Genomic DNA, 21,489 nt, shown 5'->3' with positions numbered 1-21,489 from the left:
CATCCAGTAGCCATGGGAAGTGAGTAGGACTTGGTGATTTAAATAATGATGTCACTTATAGATTTAAATGTTTTACCTATTTTTTGAAATACCTTTACTCATGAATTTGAGAAACATTCAGGTCTTGTTATGCCCAAGGTTGACTGGGATAATCTTCACCAATAAACACAGTAATTTTAACTCATTCCTTTCCAGCACTGTACCTCCACATACTGTATTCTTATTTTAAATCAGTTGGATATTTATGTTGTTCCAAAGTTTTCCAAAGTATTATGTATCATAGTTGTCTGTACAGATGCAGAGTACTGTAATTTTTAGAGAAAAGAATACAGATTTTTTCTGAAAGTAAAGGTAATAGCAAAAGCTATTTTCATTAACTATCAGGAAATTAAAGCCACAAATGAATTTTCTAAACTGTTTGTTGTTTTTTTTTTTCCCCCAACTACATCCTTGTAGCTATAGTTTTAGAGATTTAGATATTTTTAGAGATTAACTATGGGCAATTGTACGTTCTTCCCTGAAAAGACAGCATAGTCTTATAATAGCTGAGTCCAGGTAGAGAAATACTGATTTATTAAAAAAAGGTAATACCTAAGATTCAGCTTTCCAGTAAACTTTATCATTGCTGAATTATATGTGAATGTCATGATAAATGAGTAAAATAGAGCTGCGTGACAACAGCAAAACTGAATGCCTCCCTATTTCTTTGCGAAGAAACCGCCAAATTAGACTTGTCCATATTCATGACCTCTTTTTCCTCCAGCTCTTCATGAATATTCAGTAAACAACTTTTCTTCAATAGAATATTCATGGTTACAAAAAAACTCTGCAAACCAGTATATGAAGGAGCATTTGCTCTAGTATGCTGGCATATTGAAGAGCTCTTTTATTATTTGCACAATAAACTCATTAACTGATTAAGAACATTCCGTTCAATTAAAAATAGAGGGGTCCCTCACCTACTTGGAAAGCTTGGGTCATCCAACCAGGGAGTGCAACTGTGCCACATGGCTTAGAAATCAGTCTAAGAAACGAGCAATACAATCTAAATGATCGTGGTTAGCACACAGTCTAGAACACTTCTGTGGCATCCACCTACACAGCCACTCGGAGCAATTTGATAGAAGAAACAAAAAAAACCAAAAAAAAAAACCCAAAAAAACCCCCAAAAAAACAAAAAAGAAAACCAAAAGAAACAACAACAAAAAAATTCCAACCAATCAAAAAAACAAGCAAACAAAAACCCTTAAAAAAACCCCAAACAAATCGCAACCTGCCCACGGCGGATTCGAGTACAGGCATAGAGCTTGCATGGCTCCTTAGGAAGCGGCCGTCACCAGCTCTGCCGCAAACCTGGAGCCGCGACCGCGGGGGGAACGGGAGCGCTCCCACCCCCGCACCGCTCCTGTTCCCGCAGCGCTCCTGTTCCCGCAGCGCTCCTGCTCCTGTTCCCGCACCGCTCCTGTTCCCGCAGCGCTCCCACCCCCGCACCGCTCCCGCTCCTGTTCCCGCACCGCTCCTGTTCCCGCACCGCTCCTGTTCCCGCAGAGCTCCCGCTCCTGTTCCCGCTCCTGCTCCTGTTCCCGCACCGCTCCTGCTCCTGTTCCCGCTCCCGCTCCTGTTCCCGCACCGCTCCTGTTCCCGCACCGCTCCTGTTCCCGCACCGCTCCTGTTCCCGCACCGCTCCCGCACCCGCAGCGCTCCCGCACCCGCAGCGCTCCCGCTCCTGTTCCGCAGCGCTCCCACCCCCGCACGGCTCCCGCACCCGCAGCGCTCCCCCCCAGCCCGGCCACCGCTAGTCGGAGCCGGGAGACCGCACACTCCCCAAGGGCAGCGGCTGAGACTGACCGCCTGCCCCTGCCCTACCTCCCCGCCTGGGGGAAGGTGGCATCCCTCCCCTCCCACTGCTTTTGGAGCGCTCGTGGCTGTAACTGCTGGAGAACAAAATCCCGTCTGCTGTTTCGTAATTAGAGGGTTATGGCCTGGAAAAAAACACAACTGGATTTTTTAATACCGGCTAAGTCGTCGTGCTCTAGTGATTTCTAGATGTTTCTCTTCCTAGCCTTGCTTCTGTTTTAGAGCATCCCAGTGCTCTGGTGTCACAACTTCTGAGTGACAGCAGGCCTGGTAAGGATTGGTTTGGTTTCTGTGCGGAGGCTCTGGCGGTGTCCTCACTGCAGAATCTGGCTCACTGTTAATTTAATACCCTGTTAACTTCCTAAATGTTAATAGAATGGCAGCTGATGTTTACGAAAGATACTGAGAGGAAATTCAGAATTAAATGTAGTTCTCAGTATGTGCAAAAAGGTTTGTTAATTTATACTGTTCCTTATTCCTAAAACTCTTACAAGATTTTATGGAGGTGTTAGAAAAAAACCCTGTAGCTTAAAAACCCACATGACCACTAGACAGAGCCGTCAGCGTACAACTGCTCAATAACAATTTTAATACCGTTTCTGAGATAAAATCTGCAATCATAAAAATGAGAGCTGGATTTCAGGTGCCTTGTTCTAATAACATATTTTAGAAATTTAATTTACTAACTGCAGCACTTTATGTTAGCATGTTTATGAGAAATATTACCTTACACTCATATTCAATTATTTACCTCATTATTATGGTTGCCAGCAATAAAAAATTGTTTAAAAGTAATAATGAAAGATACTTATTTCCAATTTTGACGTGTATATGGGTGGTAAGGAAGAGCTTTATATTATTACTATTATTGTTATTGTTATTACTATTATTATTATTGTTGTTGTTTTTGTTGTTGTTGTTGTTATTATTACTACCACTGTTATTTGAGATTCTCTTAAATGTTAAAAAATTATCAGATCTGGGGATGAATTAAGGAATAACAGAGCTAGAAAGATGTCAGAAGACACAAATTCAGTAAAAAGGATGTGCTGAAATGCAGCTGTTGAGATTAGAAAAGAAAGCTGTCACAGTCTGATAAATTTTCCCTGAGAGAAAATCAGACACCTGTGGTGAGAATACTTTCACTGTTACCTTGCACTCCTGAAACACAGTATTCCTATCGCTAGTATGAGACCATAAGCTTTGTACTGAGTTGGCAAGGCCTTGGTCTTGCCCTTTCTGAACTTTTCCTGACTTGCCTGAAGCTGGGCTTCTTTCCTACAGGATTTTTTTGGTAGGAGGAGGATAGATCAGGAGCCTATGGCAAATGACAAGTTACTCCTTTACACAGACACCCTGAAGGTACTGGCTTCTAAGATGTGGAAGATGAGTGGAAGGATGAACATAATGCCAGGATAAGAGCTGAAACTGGCAACTGGGCATTTAACAATTTAAATTAAACTATTACTATTTTTTTTTTACTTTGTCTGTATAGAATATTTTTTTTCTGTAATGGTGCTAGGGAGACACAAGCTGATTGTGTTACAAGAAGGATAAGTACGAAAAAGGAAGTGCAGGCAAGCAGGGAACATAGAAATCTTTTGAGAAGTTTCAGTTGTGGGAAGAAAGGAAGCATACAGAATAGAAAGCAACATCGGACGTTCTCCATTTAAAATAAGTCAGCAATATATTAGCAGTAAAGAAAAAACAAAAATTGTCCATAGGGATTTCTTAAAAAATTATCTTGGAAATTACTAAAATATCACAGTGAGTGAAATGTTTGCATTGTTATGGTTTTAGGGTGTCTTAAACATTTCCTTTTTAAGGCAAATGCCTGCAGTAAATCTCCACTGAGCTGTAGCTACTGCTTGTCCTGAAAAAGGACAAGACATTCTGAAATGGTTGGTGAAAATGGATCTCTTACTCATGTCCTCAAGGGCAAGAGTGAAATAGACTTTTTCTTCTAGAGCTCCCTGTAGCTGTGGAAAATTCAGTCCACAGTTCTTCCTTTCCCTGTTGATGATTGGGAACTTGCACACCGCGCATAGCTGAATTTGCCATATTGCTCACTGGGTCTGAGAAGCTTCCTCTAATACAGGGCTGTGGTCTCACTTGTCACTTCTGGATATCTTCTTGGGTAAAACTGCATCTAAAGCAAGGGACAAGTGGGATGAAAACAGCTACTCCACTACAGTAAAGTAGTTCTAGATATAGAGGTACTACCAAGATACAAATGTGTTAATGCTACACCAGGATTTGCAGCTGCCAGGATGTATTGGAGGCTATCCTAATCGAGCAAAAAGGGCCAAAGCACAGGACCAAGTACTGTCCTGTGAACTGTCCAGGCAGTGCTTGACATGTTTTTGACCAGAGTTCGATTGTGCAATCCCGGTTCTCTCCTGGGTATGGCTGTAAGAAGTGACATCAAGGGGAAACCAGGCACCAGCTGCAGAATTTTACTTCAGTTAATCAATTGCTAACCAACACAAATTGCTGATTACTCTTCTAATTACTGGGAAAGAGAGGAGCACAAACATCTAAGCAAACACAGAAACGTTTGTCCTCCCCCCTCCACAAACTCAGCTTGCTGTATTTTCTCCAGCAGGTACATCCAGATCTCCAAGATGTCACTGGAGAGGGGACAGACAGTGGGGAAGCTGAGCTGATATGCATGTTGTCTACTGCTGCTCTCAGCAGAATATTTTACTGCTACCCTTTGGCCTCTGGCTCCCTCTGACATACACTTGAACAGGGCCTGAAGCTCCTCATTCCCAGTGGCTGGCTTCCCTAGTGCTTTTTCCATTGGTCCAGCTTTTGAAGGGAAAACTCTGCTGCCACGTTCCCTCAGGGTCAGAGCAGACACCCTGATCTTTAGAGTTTACTAATACACACAGTCACGGTGACTGGCTAGTGTATTCTAAATACTTTGACTGCATACTCTAAAATCACTTGCTACTTAAATTCATGTTAGCTGCAAAGGCTTATGTAATGGGTTTAAAACATGAGTATTTTCCCTCTTCCAGGCATGCCCGAGGAGTTAGGTCATTGCTATAAAAATAAATATTTCTATGTACATATAAATATACATATTACATAAGAAGAATCAAGTGTCTTGGAAACATTTATTAAGTGTTGAGACAGCTGGGCACTGATCAAGAAAAAAGCCATCCTAGGCAGATGTCTGACAATCAGCCTTCTTTTGGGGTGTGACACAAGGATCCTTCTTCCTTGCTTCTGTTATTTGATACACACATGGAACAGGCTCCTTAGGTGGTATGGGCTGTTTTCTCATGCACAGATTAACCCTCATTCATAAACACTACCTCATAGCTCTGAGTAAATTAAAGCCAAAATAGATCTTTATTTATTTTTTAGTGGTTCCTTTATGACTCATTCAGATTTTATTTCTGTATAAAGTGATGTGGGACCAAATAAAATAGGATATAAGCAAACTGTCAAAGGTTATACCCCTAGGGTGATGTTCAGTTTCATAATGATGAGTTGTATTTATTTTTCCCTAGATTAAAATAAAGAAACTTAATTTTTTCAGCCCTAACAAACAAAATGCCCAGGTATTTCAGTGAAGAGTTCAAGACTACAAATTATGAAATATTATTCTTCTTTTGCCACTGTTGCTGATGATACTTAAAAATGCATTGCTATGCATAATAGTACATTCACTCAGAATCCTGCACTGTACTATGTCTTGACCTTCATGTTGCAGACAATTTCAGTACTTTTATTTTGTATTCATGTAATATTTTATTTTAATTTTTACTTCTCCAGGGAGCACCATCCTGTTAAGATTTTTCCAATTTTTTTTTCTTTTTAATCAAGTGGTAAATAATTTTTCTTTTTCATTATAAAGATCCTTTGGAAGTCTTCAGCTATAACTGTATCATGTTTTATGACTCTAATTCCTTTTACTTATCCTCTTAATGATTTTTCATCATTAGAAAATTGATTTTATCAAACATTCAGCAAAAAATATTCTTTCAGATTTAATGAAATGCCAGTAATTAAGTTTATATTTTTGGTATTCTAAGAACCCACTCTGCCTTCCCAGACTTCTGGTGCATCCAGAATGACTCATTTGTGTATGGTTTTTCTCACCTTATTAATTATTCAACAGACCTGACAGTTATTGTGAAATTTCCATTTGTTATTTAATACTGTAGGTCAGAAATATATGTATTTGTTCCCGATGTAGAAACTGTAGTAGTTTATTTATTTTTTTTTTTCTTTCCTTGATATGTACAGCCAAAGAATCTATCAAGTGAAAACCAGAAGTCACATATCTACTTAGAGAAAAATAGAACACAGTTATAAAAAGCAACCAAAAAAGTCATTTTTCTGTCTATCCTAGTGACCTAAATAATACCTGACAGGTATTTGTCTAACCTTTTCTTAAAAGCTTCCAGTAACAGAAATTCTACATCACTGTACTTCATTCAAAACCTGATCAGTCTTTCCTTTAGAATGATTTTCCCAGTGTCCATTGCTGCCCTTGAAGCCTGTTATTTGAGAACAATATATCTCTTTTCTCATCATAGCATCTGTTTACTTATTCAAAGACTACTATGATATCTTCTCTCCTTTTTTTCCCCAAGACTTAACACTCTCAAATACCTTCCTCTGCAGCCATAATTTACCAGATCTTTGGCCAGTTTCATTGCTTTTCTCTGGACTCTGTAATTGCTTTATGTCTTTCCTGAAGCTTGATGGAGTACTTGAGCTGAAACCTTACTTCTGCATTAAGCAGGATAGAAGGATTACTCCTACAGGTTATATTCCTGTTGACAAATCCCAGTAGGATATTTGCCTTGTTTGCAGCAGCTTAATAACATTGAGTCACACAGAATTTGCCATCCACTCTGAATCTGAGATCTTTTCCTGCAGAACTTCTACCCACTTAGTTGTTTACTTTCTTGCACTAGATAGACAGATGAGTCCTGCAAATATGTAGAACTTTACCTTCCTCTTTTCTGAGCTGTATCCACTACATCCACAAGATTTATTGACAAGAATTATACACTTCTGATTCCCTGTCTATAGACACTCACTGGGGAATAACAACAAAACATTATAATAAAATCCTGGCATGGAAGCCCAGCTTTCACTTTCACTGCTTATGCTGATACCAATAAAGCTTTAAGATATTGAAAAAAAATTTTAAAAATGGAAAATCGGTTAATATATCTGGAAGAGAACCCCATTAAAGTTAGAAGGCTTGGTGTTGAGATTTTTTTTTATTTTTATTTTACAAAAAAAATATTTTTTTTTTATTTTACAAAAAAAAAATGCTGAACTGACAGCCTTGGGCAGCTAAGTCTTCTTATTCATCCACAGAAAAAAATCTGCCTGAACAGTGGGAACATGCACTTCTCCACTAATGTGTCTCGAATCTTGACCCTGGAGAAACAACCCCTTTTAGTACGAAGTCAATTCATTTTCCATATGTGCTCAGTTCCTGGTCAGTCTGTCATGACTGCCTATGGCAAGGATTTTGGAATATGGACAATGGTTCTGTAATGGTTCATTCTTGTTAAATGAACAAGACTATACATTTTTAGGGCTGGTGTGCACAGAAACCTTGCACTATTTTAACTATACTGTTGCAGTTCAACTGTTGAGACTTTTTAGTATAGACTCACTGTACTTTTACCATCTATAGAGCCAAAATGTAAGGCAGCAGAGACACTCTCTTGATTTAAGCTTACATTTATTGTGCTCTATACTTGCATGGTCAATACAGTTTAAGGGGTTTCACCTCCCCTGCCTGTGAATTCTCCCAGCTCTGCTTTGCTCCCCTTTATAGTGCCCCACCCTCCTTAACCATGATGGAAACTTTTTGGGACTGCATTGCAAAGTACATCAGTGCTAAAATTAGAGGGGGTAACCAGGTTTTGGAGGGCTCCACTGCTCCTATTTGCAGCTTGGAAGAGTTGCCAAGGAAAACTGAAAGGGTGTAACTTGGAAAGCCTGGTGAGAAAACGTGGGTAAAAGAGGCAAGCGGTGATAACACCTTCCCTGCTGCACAACTTCTAATGTCATGCTGCTGACTGACTCTCTAATCCACCTGTTAAACTGCACAGCTGGGGGGATGGAAATCAGGATCAAAGTTTTACTTCAATGAATAGTTAATTGTGCAAGAAGAAACAGCAATAAAAATGACAGGGACTGAAAAAAGATGACCCCCACAGAACTGAATAGTTTAGCTGCCTGGTGGCTGCAAACCTGTTTGAAATCACACCAGTGAACCATTTGAAAACTGCCATCTTTTACCACTGGGTACAACAGGTAAGAACTATCTCTTTCTCAGGAAAGACATGATCTGGCTTTCATGCATAATCCAAAAGCCTTGAGCAGAGTCACATGCCTTCCTCTGACCTTTGAAGGGCAGAGTTTATCCCCACTTCCTTTCATGGTGTTTTCTATAGAGTGGTTCAATCAGGTCCTTACTCAGAACCACGTTGAGTTTCATCAGGCCCGTTGTCAGTATCTGGCTTTACTGCAGAGTCTGACAGTGCTGTGTGAAGATATCAAAGTCCATTTTAAATGCTTCTTGCTGCAGGGAGCCTATATTCTCAAGGTACATTAGTCTGCACAACATGCTGTACAGTGGACTGTTTCAGTACCCAAGCTAGGTATTTCTACACTGAAAATCTGAATGACAAAAGCATAATATAAACATACCTTTCCCCCAGGTGCCTCTCCCCTGTGAGACATTGAACAGGGACTCTGGACATCTAATTCAGTTGAAATGATCTGATTCTTTTAACCAGTGGGATACCTAAAAATGTAAAATTACACCAACTTTCTTGCACAATTAAACTTTCTTTTTATGGGACACAGAGGTATTTAAGAATTTAAGTCCCTTGCTTTTCAGTAAGATTTAACATCCTAGAACTGTGATACTTAAAGATAGATAGTGAATTTCTACTGAACAAGTGAGAGACTAACGCTCTAACTGAGCTATACCTTTGAGATCTGGGTTTTATAGATGACATTGAAATAAGGGCATAGGCATCTAAAATAGGACATAACCAGGATTTAGGAACTGAAATATAAAATACAGATGCCTGAAATAGCTAATTTGCTGCTGCCTACTCATGTCTGAAATATGCAGATCTCTGAGTTTCCCAAATCAAAACTCTCATGGCACCTGAAGTTCTACTTTGGGATTTACTGAGTGAAGCACTGATCTTAGTCTAAGTCCTATCAGGCTTCACAAAATAGATTATTCTCTACTATGTTTGCAGAAAGGCCTCAATCTCTTAAACTCTACCAGAACAGACCTACTGTACTCTGTTTTTCTAATGAAGCTGATACTCAGAGTGGGATTTGAAGAGTTAAAGCACTCAGTCACAATAGAGGTTACAAAATCTTTCCTTCCCATACCTGTCAGAGGGAATTTTAACTCCTACCTTCTATAAAAACATTTTAAACAATAGCTATATACATTAATGGGGGGTCAGGGTGGGAGGTGGGAAGAGAAAAAAAGGAATCATCCCATTATTGCTGAGGGTATTCCACCTTAGAAGTGCATACAGTAAGTTGTGAGTCCAGAACACATGGACTATGACCATAAAATACAGTCCAAAACAGTGGCTTAAAAAACAGGTCTTGCAAAACAGCAAAATATCAAAATATTGAGATGAAGGAAATTACTCTCTCCTGTATCCCAAGCTAGTCTGTAACCACTAGAACAATGCATACACTACTGAAACCATCTATTTTCAGCTTTGTAAAGTTTGTTTTACAGTTACAGATTGTTTTTAACAAATAGTTCAATAATCATTAGAAAAAAAAAAAAAAAAAAGAGTATTCTGAATATGGGCTCCATGGCTTCCTGCAATAAAAGAATCTGTCATCTGCTAAGGCAAAAGGTGTAACATTAAAGTAATCTGGACAATAATTAGAGAGGTTAAAAATTACAAAAAAGTTCCACTTCCTGCTCTCATTTTCCTGGTGCCTGCACCTCCAGTTGTGATCCCATCCACAGTTCCCAGTGGAGTTAACAGGAGTGAGTGTGTTCTGCACAGAGGGTGAGGAATTAAAGGATCTGGTGAGAGGACACTTTCCCCTTTTCTGACTGCCAGTGATAGCTGGTCAGTAGTGGGAAAACCCAATTTTATTACAGTGCTCAAGCACATGATTACTTGTAAAAGGGGCCAGGATTGAAACATGCCTGAAACTACACTGAGTATGTTTCTGAATACATGTTGACACCTGACATTTGATAACCAGATCAGTAAAAAGCAGTTTTAAACAGCAAGTGTCCTTAGAGGTCTAATGTTTCAATTGGAAAAGTTATTTTCTCTCACATGATAATCTTTCAAGGGGAAGGCTCAGATGCCATATTAAAAAAGTTTATCCTAATTTGCATTGCTGTGCAGCCTGTTAAAGGGACCAATAGAAGTCTTCCATTTCCAATGCTGTCTATATCATAGCTTGCCTTGATGCTAAATACACTTGAAATAAATCAATTTCCTACATATATATTAAGGAATTATTTTTTTCTTCATTGACTTTCATGGTGGTATGAATAAAAACTAACAATTACCACCCCCCCTCTGCCCAATTTCCAAAGAAATCACTTAGTCTGTCATTTTGAAGAGTTAAGAATAGTTTTTTTGGCTCATTACTTCCAATTATAGCACACTGCTGTTGCAAATACAATGACAAACCCTTAAGCAGTTGTGTGTTGTAAGGTGAAATTCAACTTTAATGAAGCAGACAGGTTTCTAAGAAATAGTGAGCTCTACTGGAAACACGGCTGCATGCTTCATCTTTTTTTACTTAGCTACATTTAAATAAAAACATTAAAAAATTACAAGTTAGTTACAGTGCCTGAGGGTTCCCAGAAAACAAGAAGGAACAGTGTGAAACAACAAATCAAGAAAGTGATAGCAGCAAGCCATCCAAATGTAAGCATCCAAACTGCTTAAAGTCATGGATTTGAACTCTTTTTTAGTTGAGACTTTTCTTAATGTCTTCACGTAATTTACTGAGCAAACATCCCAGTGATGAAAAAATACCTGTTCAACCAATTCAGTATGTTGACACTTTAACCTATATGTAGTAGAACAATATATTGCTTTTTTATCTTTAAACAAGAGTAGGAATCATCTGATTAAATGTGGATTACCTATACGAAGTTGATATTTGTAACTGAGCTACCCAACTTGACTGATTTTGTAATCACTGAAGAGAAAAAAATGGACTTTTAGGGTCTGATTCACCTTGTGATTCATTTTGTATTGAGGAAAGCAAAACAAATAACATCCATAAAACCTGCTGGAGGCCTTAAGTGTAAATCTAAATTCTAGCACATAGACAACTGACATATGTTATAGATTATTATGTTTACATAGATGTATATGTCACTGTTTTACTGAAAGCATATTAGACAGTAATAATATTTACAGTGTCACATAGCTTTTTCTAGTCTGTTAATGTAATTCTGTAAAAACCAAGATGTGTTAACAACCATTAGCAAGGAAGGATTTTTTTTTTCTAACCTATAAGCTACTGAGTACAAAGAGAAATACCAACTTAATTTGTTTAGATACCTTTTTGTTTTTCAGTTGGATATTTTCTGTGAATCACCTGTAGTTTACAGATGACTATAGACAATTTATTTTTCAAATACACTATTAGGAAAAAAGAAAAAAAACAACCAAACAAGACACTAGTTTAGCTTCATATAAATCAAACTGAATCTGCTGCAGATTAATTATAATTTTTCCAAAATTAATTTTATATGCTTTGAGGCTATACAGTGCTCTAACTTCAAAATAATGACTATGTGAAACTATTTTAGCATTTTAAAAGTTCCTAGGAGTTTTCTTAAATTTTGTCATGATACATGGATTATGCTACAGTTTTAATGACTGTATTAAGACAGTAAGTTAATAGAATTGCAATAATTTCACAGAAAAAATTCCTGCCATTCTCTTTACATGCTAAGCTGTCTGGCTTCCCAAATTAAATCCAAAAGTCCTTCAGTGGTTCCTCTGACCCCCAGCCTCACTGAGTTTGCTGCCCCAAAGTGCTGTGGATGAGCATAGCCATTAGCAGCCAAAGCTGGAAGAACAACATTACGCGCAGAGTAACACTCTGAAGGACCAGGTTGTTTACCTAGAACATGAGTTACCCTTTACCGACATAAAAACAGTCAGATGATGTTATAAATACAAGTTTGCTGTCCTTTATTTTCCTTTGCTACATGAAACTTCCTACTTTCAATTTTGCCATCTTCTGAAATACAATCATCTTTAATATTGCTAAGTAGAAATATTGCCAGTATTCACAAAAAGAGGATGTGACAGTAAAATCTGGAGTAGCATTTGGTATTGAAAAATCAGGTGTGTGTGAAAACAAGATTTTAAGGGCTAAACTGAAAGATACACAGGACATTTTTTTGCAGATGAAAATGCTTAATAAATGATGATTTGAATGCACATTTCCATCATAAATATTATCTTAATATTATGCAGAGGCGACTGCAGGAGAGAAAACTTCCCCATGCTCACTGCTGCTGCACTATTCACAGGACAACAGACAACAGAAAATAAACCAATTACAGACTAGTCTGGCTGCTACATTACAGAGCTACCAGTAGCTACTCACTCATGAATAAGAAGTGTCTTCATGCAAATTGGAGACCTACCACAAAATATTAGTGACAGTCTAGTGAGTACGTCCAAGGTTCTATGAAGCAACATGCAAACATTTATGGAAATAGGAGTTTCTTCATCATTAAATTCTGTTAATGCACTACAAATTTTAATCCTGATGAGTTTGTTCACTCTTTCCCACACAGGACTGAACAGTGAGAGCAAAACACCCCACCAAGGTTGTCACTTTATATTCCAGTCACACTTGGGGACATGGCTTCCCAGTCCTGGCATTTCAGCCTGTTGAGTCTAAAGAAGTAACTGTTAATATTCTGCACTCGAAGCCAACATTTTCCACTTGAGACACAATTCCAAAAAAATTAACGTCAGATGAGAAAAGCATTAATTCATTTTCCAAGTAAATTGGTTATCTAATTTTTGACAACTTGTATTGTTTCTGTGTGCAATGCTGCAGGCAAGAGAACTCTTGGAAAGAGAAAAAAAAGGGGAGGAGAGATATTCTGCTGTTGAAATATGCACAGAGAGCATTATGGGCAGGGCAGGCTACTTTAAAAAAATGTCACAGTTCTTTTTTTGGCACTGGCTCTAGCACAAGTGGATTATATCTGTATTCCAGATTTTATTAAAAAAAAAAAAATCAGTACCTCTCAGTTATGAGGAAGGCTTAAGTATATTTATTTAACTCCATTGAAAAGTAATTCCTGATAGCTCTTGTGTGATTCTTTTGTCAACCATATGACAAAGTAATTTTTTTCTCTCATAAAACATTACTCCAAACTTACAACAAAACTTGAGAAACAATGGATACAGAGACCATACCTGAAATTAATTCTAGCTTCACCTAAGTAATTATATATGTCCATATTTCCTTCTACATAATTCAAGTATCACTTGCAACTTTTTACTGGGTGTCTTTATAAAGTATTTCAAGTTTTCTTTTGTTAATTATTTAGAGGAAGGACTACCATAACGAATCAAATTATTTATTTTGTCTCTCATATGAAAATGACTATTGTGCATGTTGCACAAATAAGACATTATTAAAAAAAAAGGCAAAACAAAACAAGAAAACTGGCAATTAAGAGGTCTTCACTGCTAGTTTACAATTCCAGCTATTTTTTCAAATACTTTATACAGAAGGAGAAAAGTTGCTACTAGGAGGTCCCTCATAAAAGTATCAACTATAAAGTTAGCATTTAGAAATGCCTACCTGAGCTGGAAACATAAGGCTATCTAAAAAGTAAAATTATGGTGCTCCCACTAGAAGTTATAGTTGAAACCAGGGAATTTGCCAAGATATTCAGTTAAAAAAAACCTCCCCAAAGCCCTCCCATGGCAAAAAACCCCAAGATCCAAAACCTCAAGAACCCCCAAAACCACACAACAAAGAAACAAAAGAAGCTAAATCAAAACCTTTTTAGTTATTGTATTTTACACTACTGAATTTCAGTAAATTCAGTGAAAAAAATCCAGAAGACACAAGACCTAGCTGAAGATCTTTATCTGAAGTAGCCTACATAATCTATAATAAATAAATAACATGTTTATACAAATTTTTATCTACATTTTCTCATGGTGTGTTATGAACAAAGCAGCTTCAGTGCTAGAATATGAAGAAAAAGAAATGTGTTCATATTTTAATCTGTGGATTCATATTTAATAATATACCTAGACATCAGAACTGTATATCATATGTGAAATGTGTGTGTGTTATGTGAAATGAAGCCAAGTTATGGGAAAGCAATGTCCTTCATTACAATTCCATATGCATTTTTCACAGGAATAGAAGTTTTATTCATGGAGTCTTGACTAAACTCTAATACAGGAACATCTGCAAATCTTAATTTGTCCTGCAACTTGAATAATGCAATTTTTATTTCTCTGAAGGAATTATTAAACTGTTGGAGATGGGCACAGAAGAATTCATGCTTATGTTTCAGTGTTGGCTAATTAATCACATCTCTAAACATTCCCATAAAGTGACTATTCCAGCCTTTAGATACAGAAACTGATATAAAGGGCTAATTGACTTATTTGAAGAGATCAAATATTTTAATAGCAATACCGCACTAATATAATTAAAAAGTGAGCTTCCATTTTCTCAAATGAAAGGAAGCTGCTGGTTATAGCTCTTTACTAAAAGGACATTGCAGAAGCAAAGTTCAATCTGGACTGTATGCTAGTGAGAGCCAACATTTTAACAGTTTGCAGAAAGAAGAAAACAACGTTTTTTATTCCCCAAAATGCAGGCAACAACTTCCCATTATAGCAGCAATTACCAACCTGGCCAGCCCATGGGAAGCTCGTTGACACATGCTGCAAGCAAAATCATAATTTACTTCTCTATTTAATTTCCTGTGGATCTGATAGTGTAGGAGGGTTTCATGGACAGTATCTTTCATGTGAGTTGTGTGTCAGGTTTATTAGATGAGCAATACAGCATTTTTTTTTCCTAGTTTATGGTCACTGGTGCCATATACTATATATAGGCTTCCAGTTTTGGAGTACCTGGTCATGAAGATATTTTGCAGCCCCCAAACTGTGGCAAGTTATTGTTTCTGTGCATATTTCCCAGTTCTCATATCTCTATTGACTTCAGTAGCCATGTTCTAACTAAATGATGGGATGAGACATCAGCATGCACCGATGCTCCTGCTCTCCCAGGCTCTCTCAGGAAGGGAGAAACAAACTTGGAAGAAAATGACAAGCATTGCCTGACCTGAATAATCAAGAGCTCAGGACTACGGGGGCTGTAAAACATGTCTTCCCTGATATGTGGATATATATCCATAGCTGCTATCAGGGAGATAAATATATTATTTTAAATCATTTCAATAACTTTAGTCTAGAAAGAATTGAAACTATTTCCAAGTGTTATGAAGCATAACAACACTTAGTAATGTAGGACTTGCATCAAATAAGAAAAGCCCTATTCTTTAAAAAGCATATGGAAAAAAAGAAAAATCAGTTTTTGACATGATATATACCTTTGGCAAGATTCCCAGACAGACTTGTGTCCTCCAATGCTGAAATGCATGTATAAGTTCAGTTCATGAGGTAAATGAACCTTTCAAGATCTGGTACATTCCAGAGCTTCTTTCCAAGTACCACATTCAAGTCAATTTCATATTTGATGACCAGCAGATGATGTGAATGCCTGGGGGCAACTTTGGCCTATCCATGCTCCCTCAGCTGGCTCATAATGGATTTTCAGTCTAGTAAACACCAGTGTTCAGTCTCAGTTCTGCAGAACTTCACTGAAAAAAATACCATCCCATATTTGTCTTGGACACACAAGAAATGAGAAAATTAAGACTGAAAATTACACTGTGCATCTGATTTCTCCCTTTTAAGTAATGCAATTCTAGTCCTGGGTTCCTCTGTTCCTGGCGATGAACACATCTCATGAAGGTGCGTTATTTTCTTTTAAATCTGAAACTCTGAATTTTAGTTTACAGAGGCTTAAAATAACTGATCAAAAGCTCTGCTAGTCTGATTTTAGAAGATCACAAGTAGCATTACCACTTAGTTTACCTGTAGGTATTGGTACACTTATCTAGGGCAGTGATGAGCTATATGAATTAATTATACAGAAAAGATGGCCGTGGTTATTCACTGCAGTGAGACTATACATTATTAATGAGGCTGATATGCAAATGAATCAGTCAGTAAAAAAATTATATGAACTCTTTGCCAGAAACTTGATGCAAATCAACATCTGGTTCATTCATAGAGGAGAGGCAGTCCCATCTGGCTGAAAGTAAACCATCAGATTTTTAAAAACTTAAAAATCAGAAAGGAGCCTTTAATTCCAATCTTTCCTATAAGACAATCAGTCCTGAGGACCAAAAAATTATGATGCTAACGCTTGAATCACTCTGAAATATCAGAACTGAAAGACTGATATTAAAAAAAAAAAGGAGAAAGAAAATAGGATAATATTGTGGCCTGCTGGAAATATTGTTTAACCTACTGAAGTTGAAAAATTCACCTCTGCTCCCATAAATAGGTTCATTCTGATCAGACTCTTGTTCCCTGAGTTAAACACCTTTACAGATGATGCAAGATAAGTGGATGGAAAAAAAAAAAAAAACCAATTACAGGACACCCCTACTAGAAAGGGTTAATTTTTAAGAGCATTCTGTGATTCCCAGCCCCTCTCTCCTTTTCTCAAGAACCAGATATTTGCTGAATCTGAACCCCTGAAGAGCCCATGTTTTCACAACAGGATTCCTTTTCACCTTACTTGCAGTTAAACAGCTCACATGAACGTTTTGTCGCCTCCGGAGCTTGATTATGGTTCTGAGCAGACATTTAACTTCCATCAATAATGTTAGATAGGAATCCATAGTATTCCTTCTGAGATTCCCTACAGGTTTCAATGATTCCCTTCTCCATTACTAGGGAGACAAATCAGAGACCTGGGTTCTGGTGCTCTCAATATTCTCCTATTGATGGGCTGGTAAATGTCTAGACAGTTATTGTGCATCTGTACTGCATTACAACACCAACAAGATACATCTTGTGTATGTAGATGGAAAGTGAGTCATTTAGATGAATCTTGACTCTCCTGAAAAGTGAACTATGAAGAAATTTCTCTGTTAATATATTTAACTCTAACATGCTTCCTATATATGAAATACTTACTTTTAATTTAAAAATTCAGCACTAAGGAGAAGTCATATATTGTAATCATTTTACCAAGAAGCATCTACAACATCATTTACAATGTTTTTTTATTAAAAACCTCTGTTCTCAGTTGCAATTTCAGAAAGGTTTTTATATCTTCAAAGATGCATAACCTTAATATGTTTCTATTTTAAAAAGGTCTTTTGAAAAAAAAAATCGTATTGCACAAATAAACAAAAAAAAAAAAAACCCAAACAAATCAGGAAGATGGGAAATAATTTAGAATTATGTAATAGTGTAGAGTGATGCAATTTCTTTTGAAAAATCATTTTTCTAATAGTTTCTGTCTCCAAACAATCACTGCTTTCGGATAAGTGACTGGCCTCATATGTCAAGATTGCAGATTGTGATGCAAAGGATGGTGTCAAACCAGGAGTGGCTTTTCCAACAATACTACAATATTACTTTTGGATGTTGTGAAAGTTATTTAAGATAATTCATCTATGTCACATAGCAAGCTATAACACTAGCCTACATACAGAGGTAACTTTCATTTGCTAAGTCAGAATCACTGTCCATGCTCCTGGTTCTACTACATCAAATATGTTCCTTTGTTATCTGGATTGTTAACTCTTAGTGTTGGAGGCTTACTGAAAGTAAAAATTTTCTCCCTAATAATACCACTTAAGCAAAACTAAGTACCTAAGATCACTAAACACTATACAAATATGAATGTTTTCATATTTGCTGCAGACTTCATTATCACATTTTAAATATGGGTAGTGAAAACAAACATATCCAATTAGGCAACTTTCAGACAAAAGAAATTAATTTCTATAATTTTCTATAGCACTGTCTTTAAAGCCTGAGCACAAAGTGGTTATATGTTTAAACAAAGAATATAACTCAAGTCTATGACTGAATGGATCGGAAAGCATTGGTACATAGCTGTATCAGACCATCTACTTTGATCCCACAAAGTAGTTGTAGCATTTAAGTGCCTAATAAATTAGCATCATTAATTTATATTTCTCCACTAGCCATTCCAGAAGATTTCCAGAATACTATCAGCAAAACAGAAATGAGAAGGCCTGGATGAAAAATAGATGACAAATGCCACTTCAAAATGGATAGAAGCAATTTCCTGTACAGGTAAATCCAGACCCAAACACTTCAGCTCTGCCTGATATTTCAAAAGAACATCTCACATTGATTAGCTTTAGCAATTGTTTAAGAATTGAAAACAATCAGTTAAAATTCATGTAATTAATGCAGGAAATATATTGAATGTGTGAACTGTGCAAATCTATCTGCTTCTGTAAAAGTATGTGTAGTGAAGTTTTTTTTTTCTTCTGCTTCAGGGAATGTACATTACACTTCAGCTAAACATAAACATTTCCTATTCTATAGTAGTGTCACTATAATATTTTCAACATCACACATGAAAGGTAGGTTATTACCATTCTTTACAATAAGTTCTCATAACATGGAGTGATTTTTATAGGGGCATATTTAACTCATTGTTTTATCTCCAAGGCATTTACATTTGTTTTACCCTGGACATATGAATGAATAATTTCTGATATGAAAAATTCATTTCAGAAAAGAAGAAAAGAGCCAATCCAAAGTAGAAAGTCTTACCTTCTTAGCTCCTTAATTTGACATGTAATCACAAATTTAAAGACTACTCAGACTGTAGGATCTTTCCATTTTAAGGAAGGAGAGAAAATCCTCATAAAATATAAGAGGATATTAAAGGCAAAATGAATTAACTATATCATATGGATACATTAGAAACACCAGTTGTTTTCAGATAGACCTCTCTTTCTGTGGATATTCCTTTTCTAAGATCACACAAATACACATTCTATTGATTATATAACTTTATGACTTAGGAATTCACATTTTTCTCTGGTATTGCTTTCCCCTAATCCATCTAAAGTGTACAATCCTATATTTTTCTGATTACCTGATGCCATCGCCTCTTCTCTAGTTTTGCTAATGTCTTCTTGTGTTTAATATAGCCTCCCTCTATGAATTTAATTATTCTCAGTAGAAAGAAATCTAATCAAAGCATCACTTAAATTATTGGAATACTGATACATCCTTAGGATAACTACATTTACATTCACTAAATATTTTTAACCACTAAATTTCACTGTCTTTTGACAACTACTCTGGAAAAAAGTGGTTCAGCCACTTTCAGAACATGATTTTAATTTGAATTGCTTGCTATAAACTATAGGTAAAGAGAACAAAAAGATGGTAAACGTTGTAGTTCTGGACTGAGTCTATCTACTGGATACATATTTTGTACACATGCCATATGCATTATATTGAACAGGCTATACGAATAGATATATCATTATTATTATTGAAAGGTCATTTTATTTCAGTCAGCTTGAACTCCCAATCAAGGCAAATTCATAGTCCTTAATCTTGTCACCATACCACTGCTTGCACTCAAAGATGTGAGCAACCTCACTCAAGTTCCAAGTGTGCAGGGCCACAGGTCCATGTTTTTGTATTTTCCAAGTTGAGATGCAGTTGCAGTGGAAGATTGATTTCCCTCCTGTTATCTAAAACATGTATGTAATTTATTTTAAAAACACAGTTATGTTGCTTCTGTGAATCTAATTACTTCAAGTAAGTGAAACATTAATAAAGCCAAGTTAATTATAGGACATCTTTAACTCATTGTGTTGGCTCCCAAGCATTTATATTTACTTTGCCCTGGACCCATGAAGGAGTAATTTCTGATATGAAAAATTAATTTCAGAAAAGAAGAAAAATGACAATGCAAATAAAAAGGTTGACCTTCTTAACCCCTTAATTTGACATGTAATTACAACAAGATTAAAGACATCTTAGAACATGACAGCTTTCTAATGTTTATATCCTAACATGAAGCAGAATCTGGCAATGGTGGCTGTTCTGACATTCTTCTCCTGGCTTTAGTCTTTCATGACACATCTGGAACAAGATATCTGCTTTTCCAATTTTCAGGTTAAAACACTCCAAATTAATTTGATTGAGAATTTTTTATGTGATTGTCTAGATTTCTGTCTGTTCCACTTCAGTGAGAAGACACTTAAGCTACTAGAACCAAAACTGCAAACCTGAATACTTTGGAAACTGCAGGGCAGTAAGTCCAGGTATCACCCCCTGCCTAACCAGGCTCCACCTACAACCCTTATGGAGATAAAGGGGGAAACTCATGGCCATGTTGTGCATTAGAGAACTTCCATGTGAACCATTTTACTAGAGACTTGTTTGGCTTGTGAAATACCTTTTTAGAACAAGAATCTTTTGCGGCTACAAAATCTCACAAAGGATTCCCAGGAAAGCAAAAGCATGGGAATCTCCTTCTCACACTGGAAAGCAAGAATATGGCAATAGTTTGTAAGTCTCAAAGAAGGAATAGGCAGAAGTCAGTCTAAAGCAGGTAACTGTTCCTATTGAAAACAGATGGAACAAGAAAGCCTTGTCTTCCTCTGCCTCCTAAGACCTACACAGTGAAGATCTTGTGATTAATAAAAATGCCAAAAAAATAAGCTTTTAACATCCTCTTCAAAAAAACCATATAAGGAAATCTCCATTTGCTGCCAGCTCTCAGATTTGTAGCAGTTCAGCATGAAGCACTTTATTTAAAGTATCGGTGTAACCCTTTACATATTATTACTTCAAAAGGGACCTGCTGTTCTACTGTGTACCTTTCTTTAGGAGTGCCTTGAACACATTGCCTACTGTGCTAATTCTTGAAGAGGATTTTATTTAAAAATAAATAGATGTACTTCTTCATTATTCACCCAAACTGTGTTCAAAAATTGAAAACTGGAATAAAGTTGATGTCTATAATAAGACCAAAGTTGATGTCAACATACAAGAGTCACCTAGATTTGTCTATCAGAAGACCTGTCTCAATTACTGTGTATCTGTTACATTGCACACACACTGTGCACTGTTTGCATGAGCCATCACTCCACAGCAAATCTAGGCCACATTTAAAAATACGTATTTTTTTATATACATACATTTACGTATCTATTTGTGAATGTGTATACAAGGTTGCAAAGAAAGTGTGAGTCCAGATATAGCACCTAATGTAAAATGCAACGAAGTACCTGCTTTGGCAACTGCATCCATTTCATGTCTCAACCTTGTAACCATTTCCTTATGGCTTGGTAAAACATTTGTTCTTTGCTAGCAATTTAGCAAACAGAGATTTTGCAGATATAACCTTGACCACAGTCATGGTTGTGCTGAGTGCCAAAGACTAGAACAAGTGCCAGGAATCATAGTTTTCCTATTAGGAAACCTTCAGCAGTAAGGATGCTGTTCTGTAGGGTGCAGATGTAGT

At 36.8% G+C, this 21,489-nt stretch overlaps 1 protein-coding gene across 15 annotated transcripts in view; it reads right to left on the bottom strand.

The window, feature by feature from the left end:
- Window positions 1–21,489, bottom strand: part of ADGRB3 (adhesion G protein-coupled receptor B3) — a 441,482-nt gene that overhangs the window by 294,872 nt on the left and 125,121 nt on the right. The window contains exon 1 of one of the 15 annotated variants that reach the window (XM_023922422.2): window positions 960–996. The exons of the other annotated variants lie outside the window; for them this stretch is intronic. Coding sequence (XP_023778190.1) covers window positions 960–981 — 22 coding nt within the window. The 5' untranslated portion in view covers window positions 982–996. Of the gene's footprint in view, window positions 1–959; window positions 997–21,489 lie in introns of those variants that run through there. 15 annotated transcript variants of the gene reach the window in all.

The sequence above is a fragment of the Cyanistes caeruleus genome, chromosome 2 (assembly GCF_971803275.1).
Source record: "Cyanistes caeruleus chromosome 2, bCyaCae1.hap1.1, whole genome shotgun sequence".
NCBI lineage: Eukaryota > Metazoa > Chordata > Aves > Passeriformes > Paridae > Cyanistes > Cyanistes caeruleus.
This window is presented reverse-complemented; position numbering and strand designations above follow the sequence as displayed.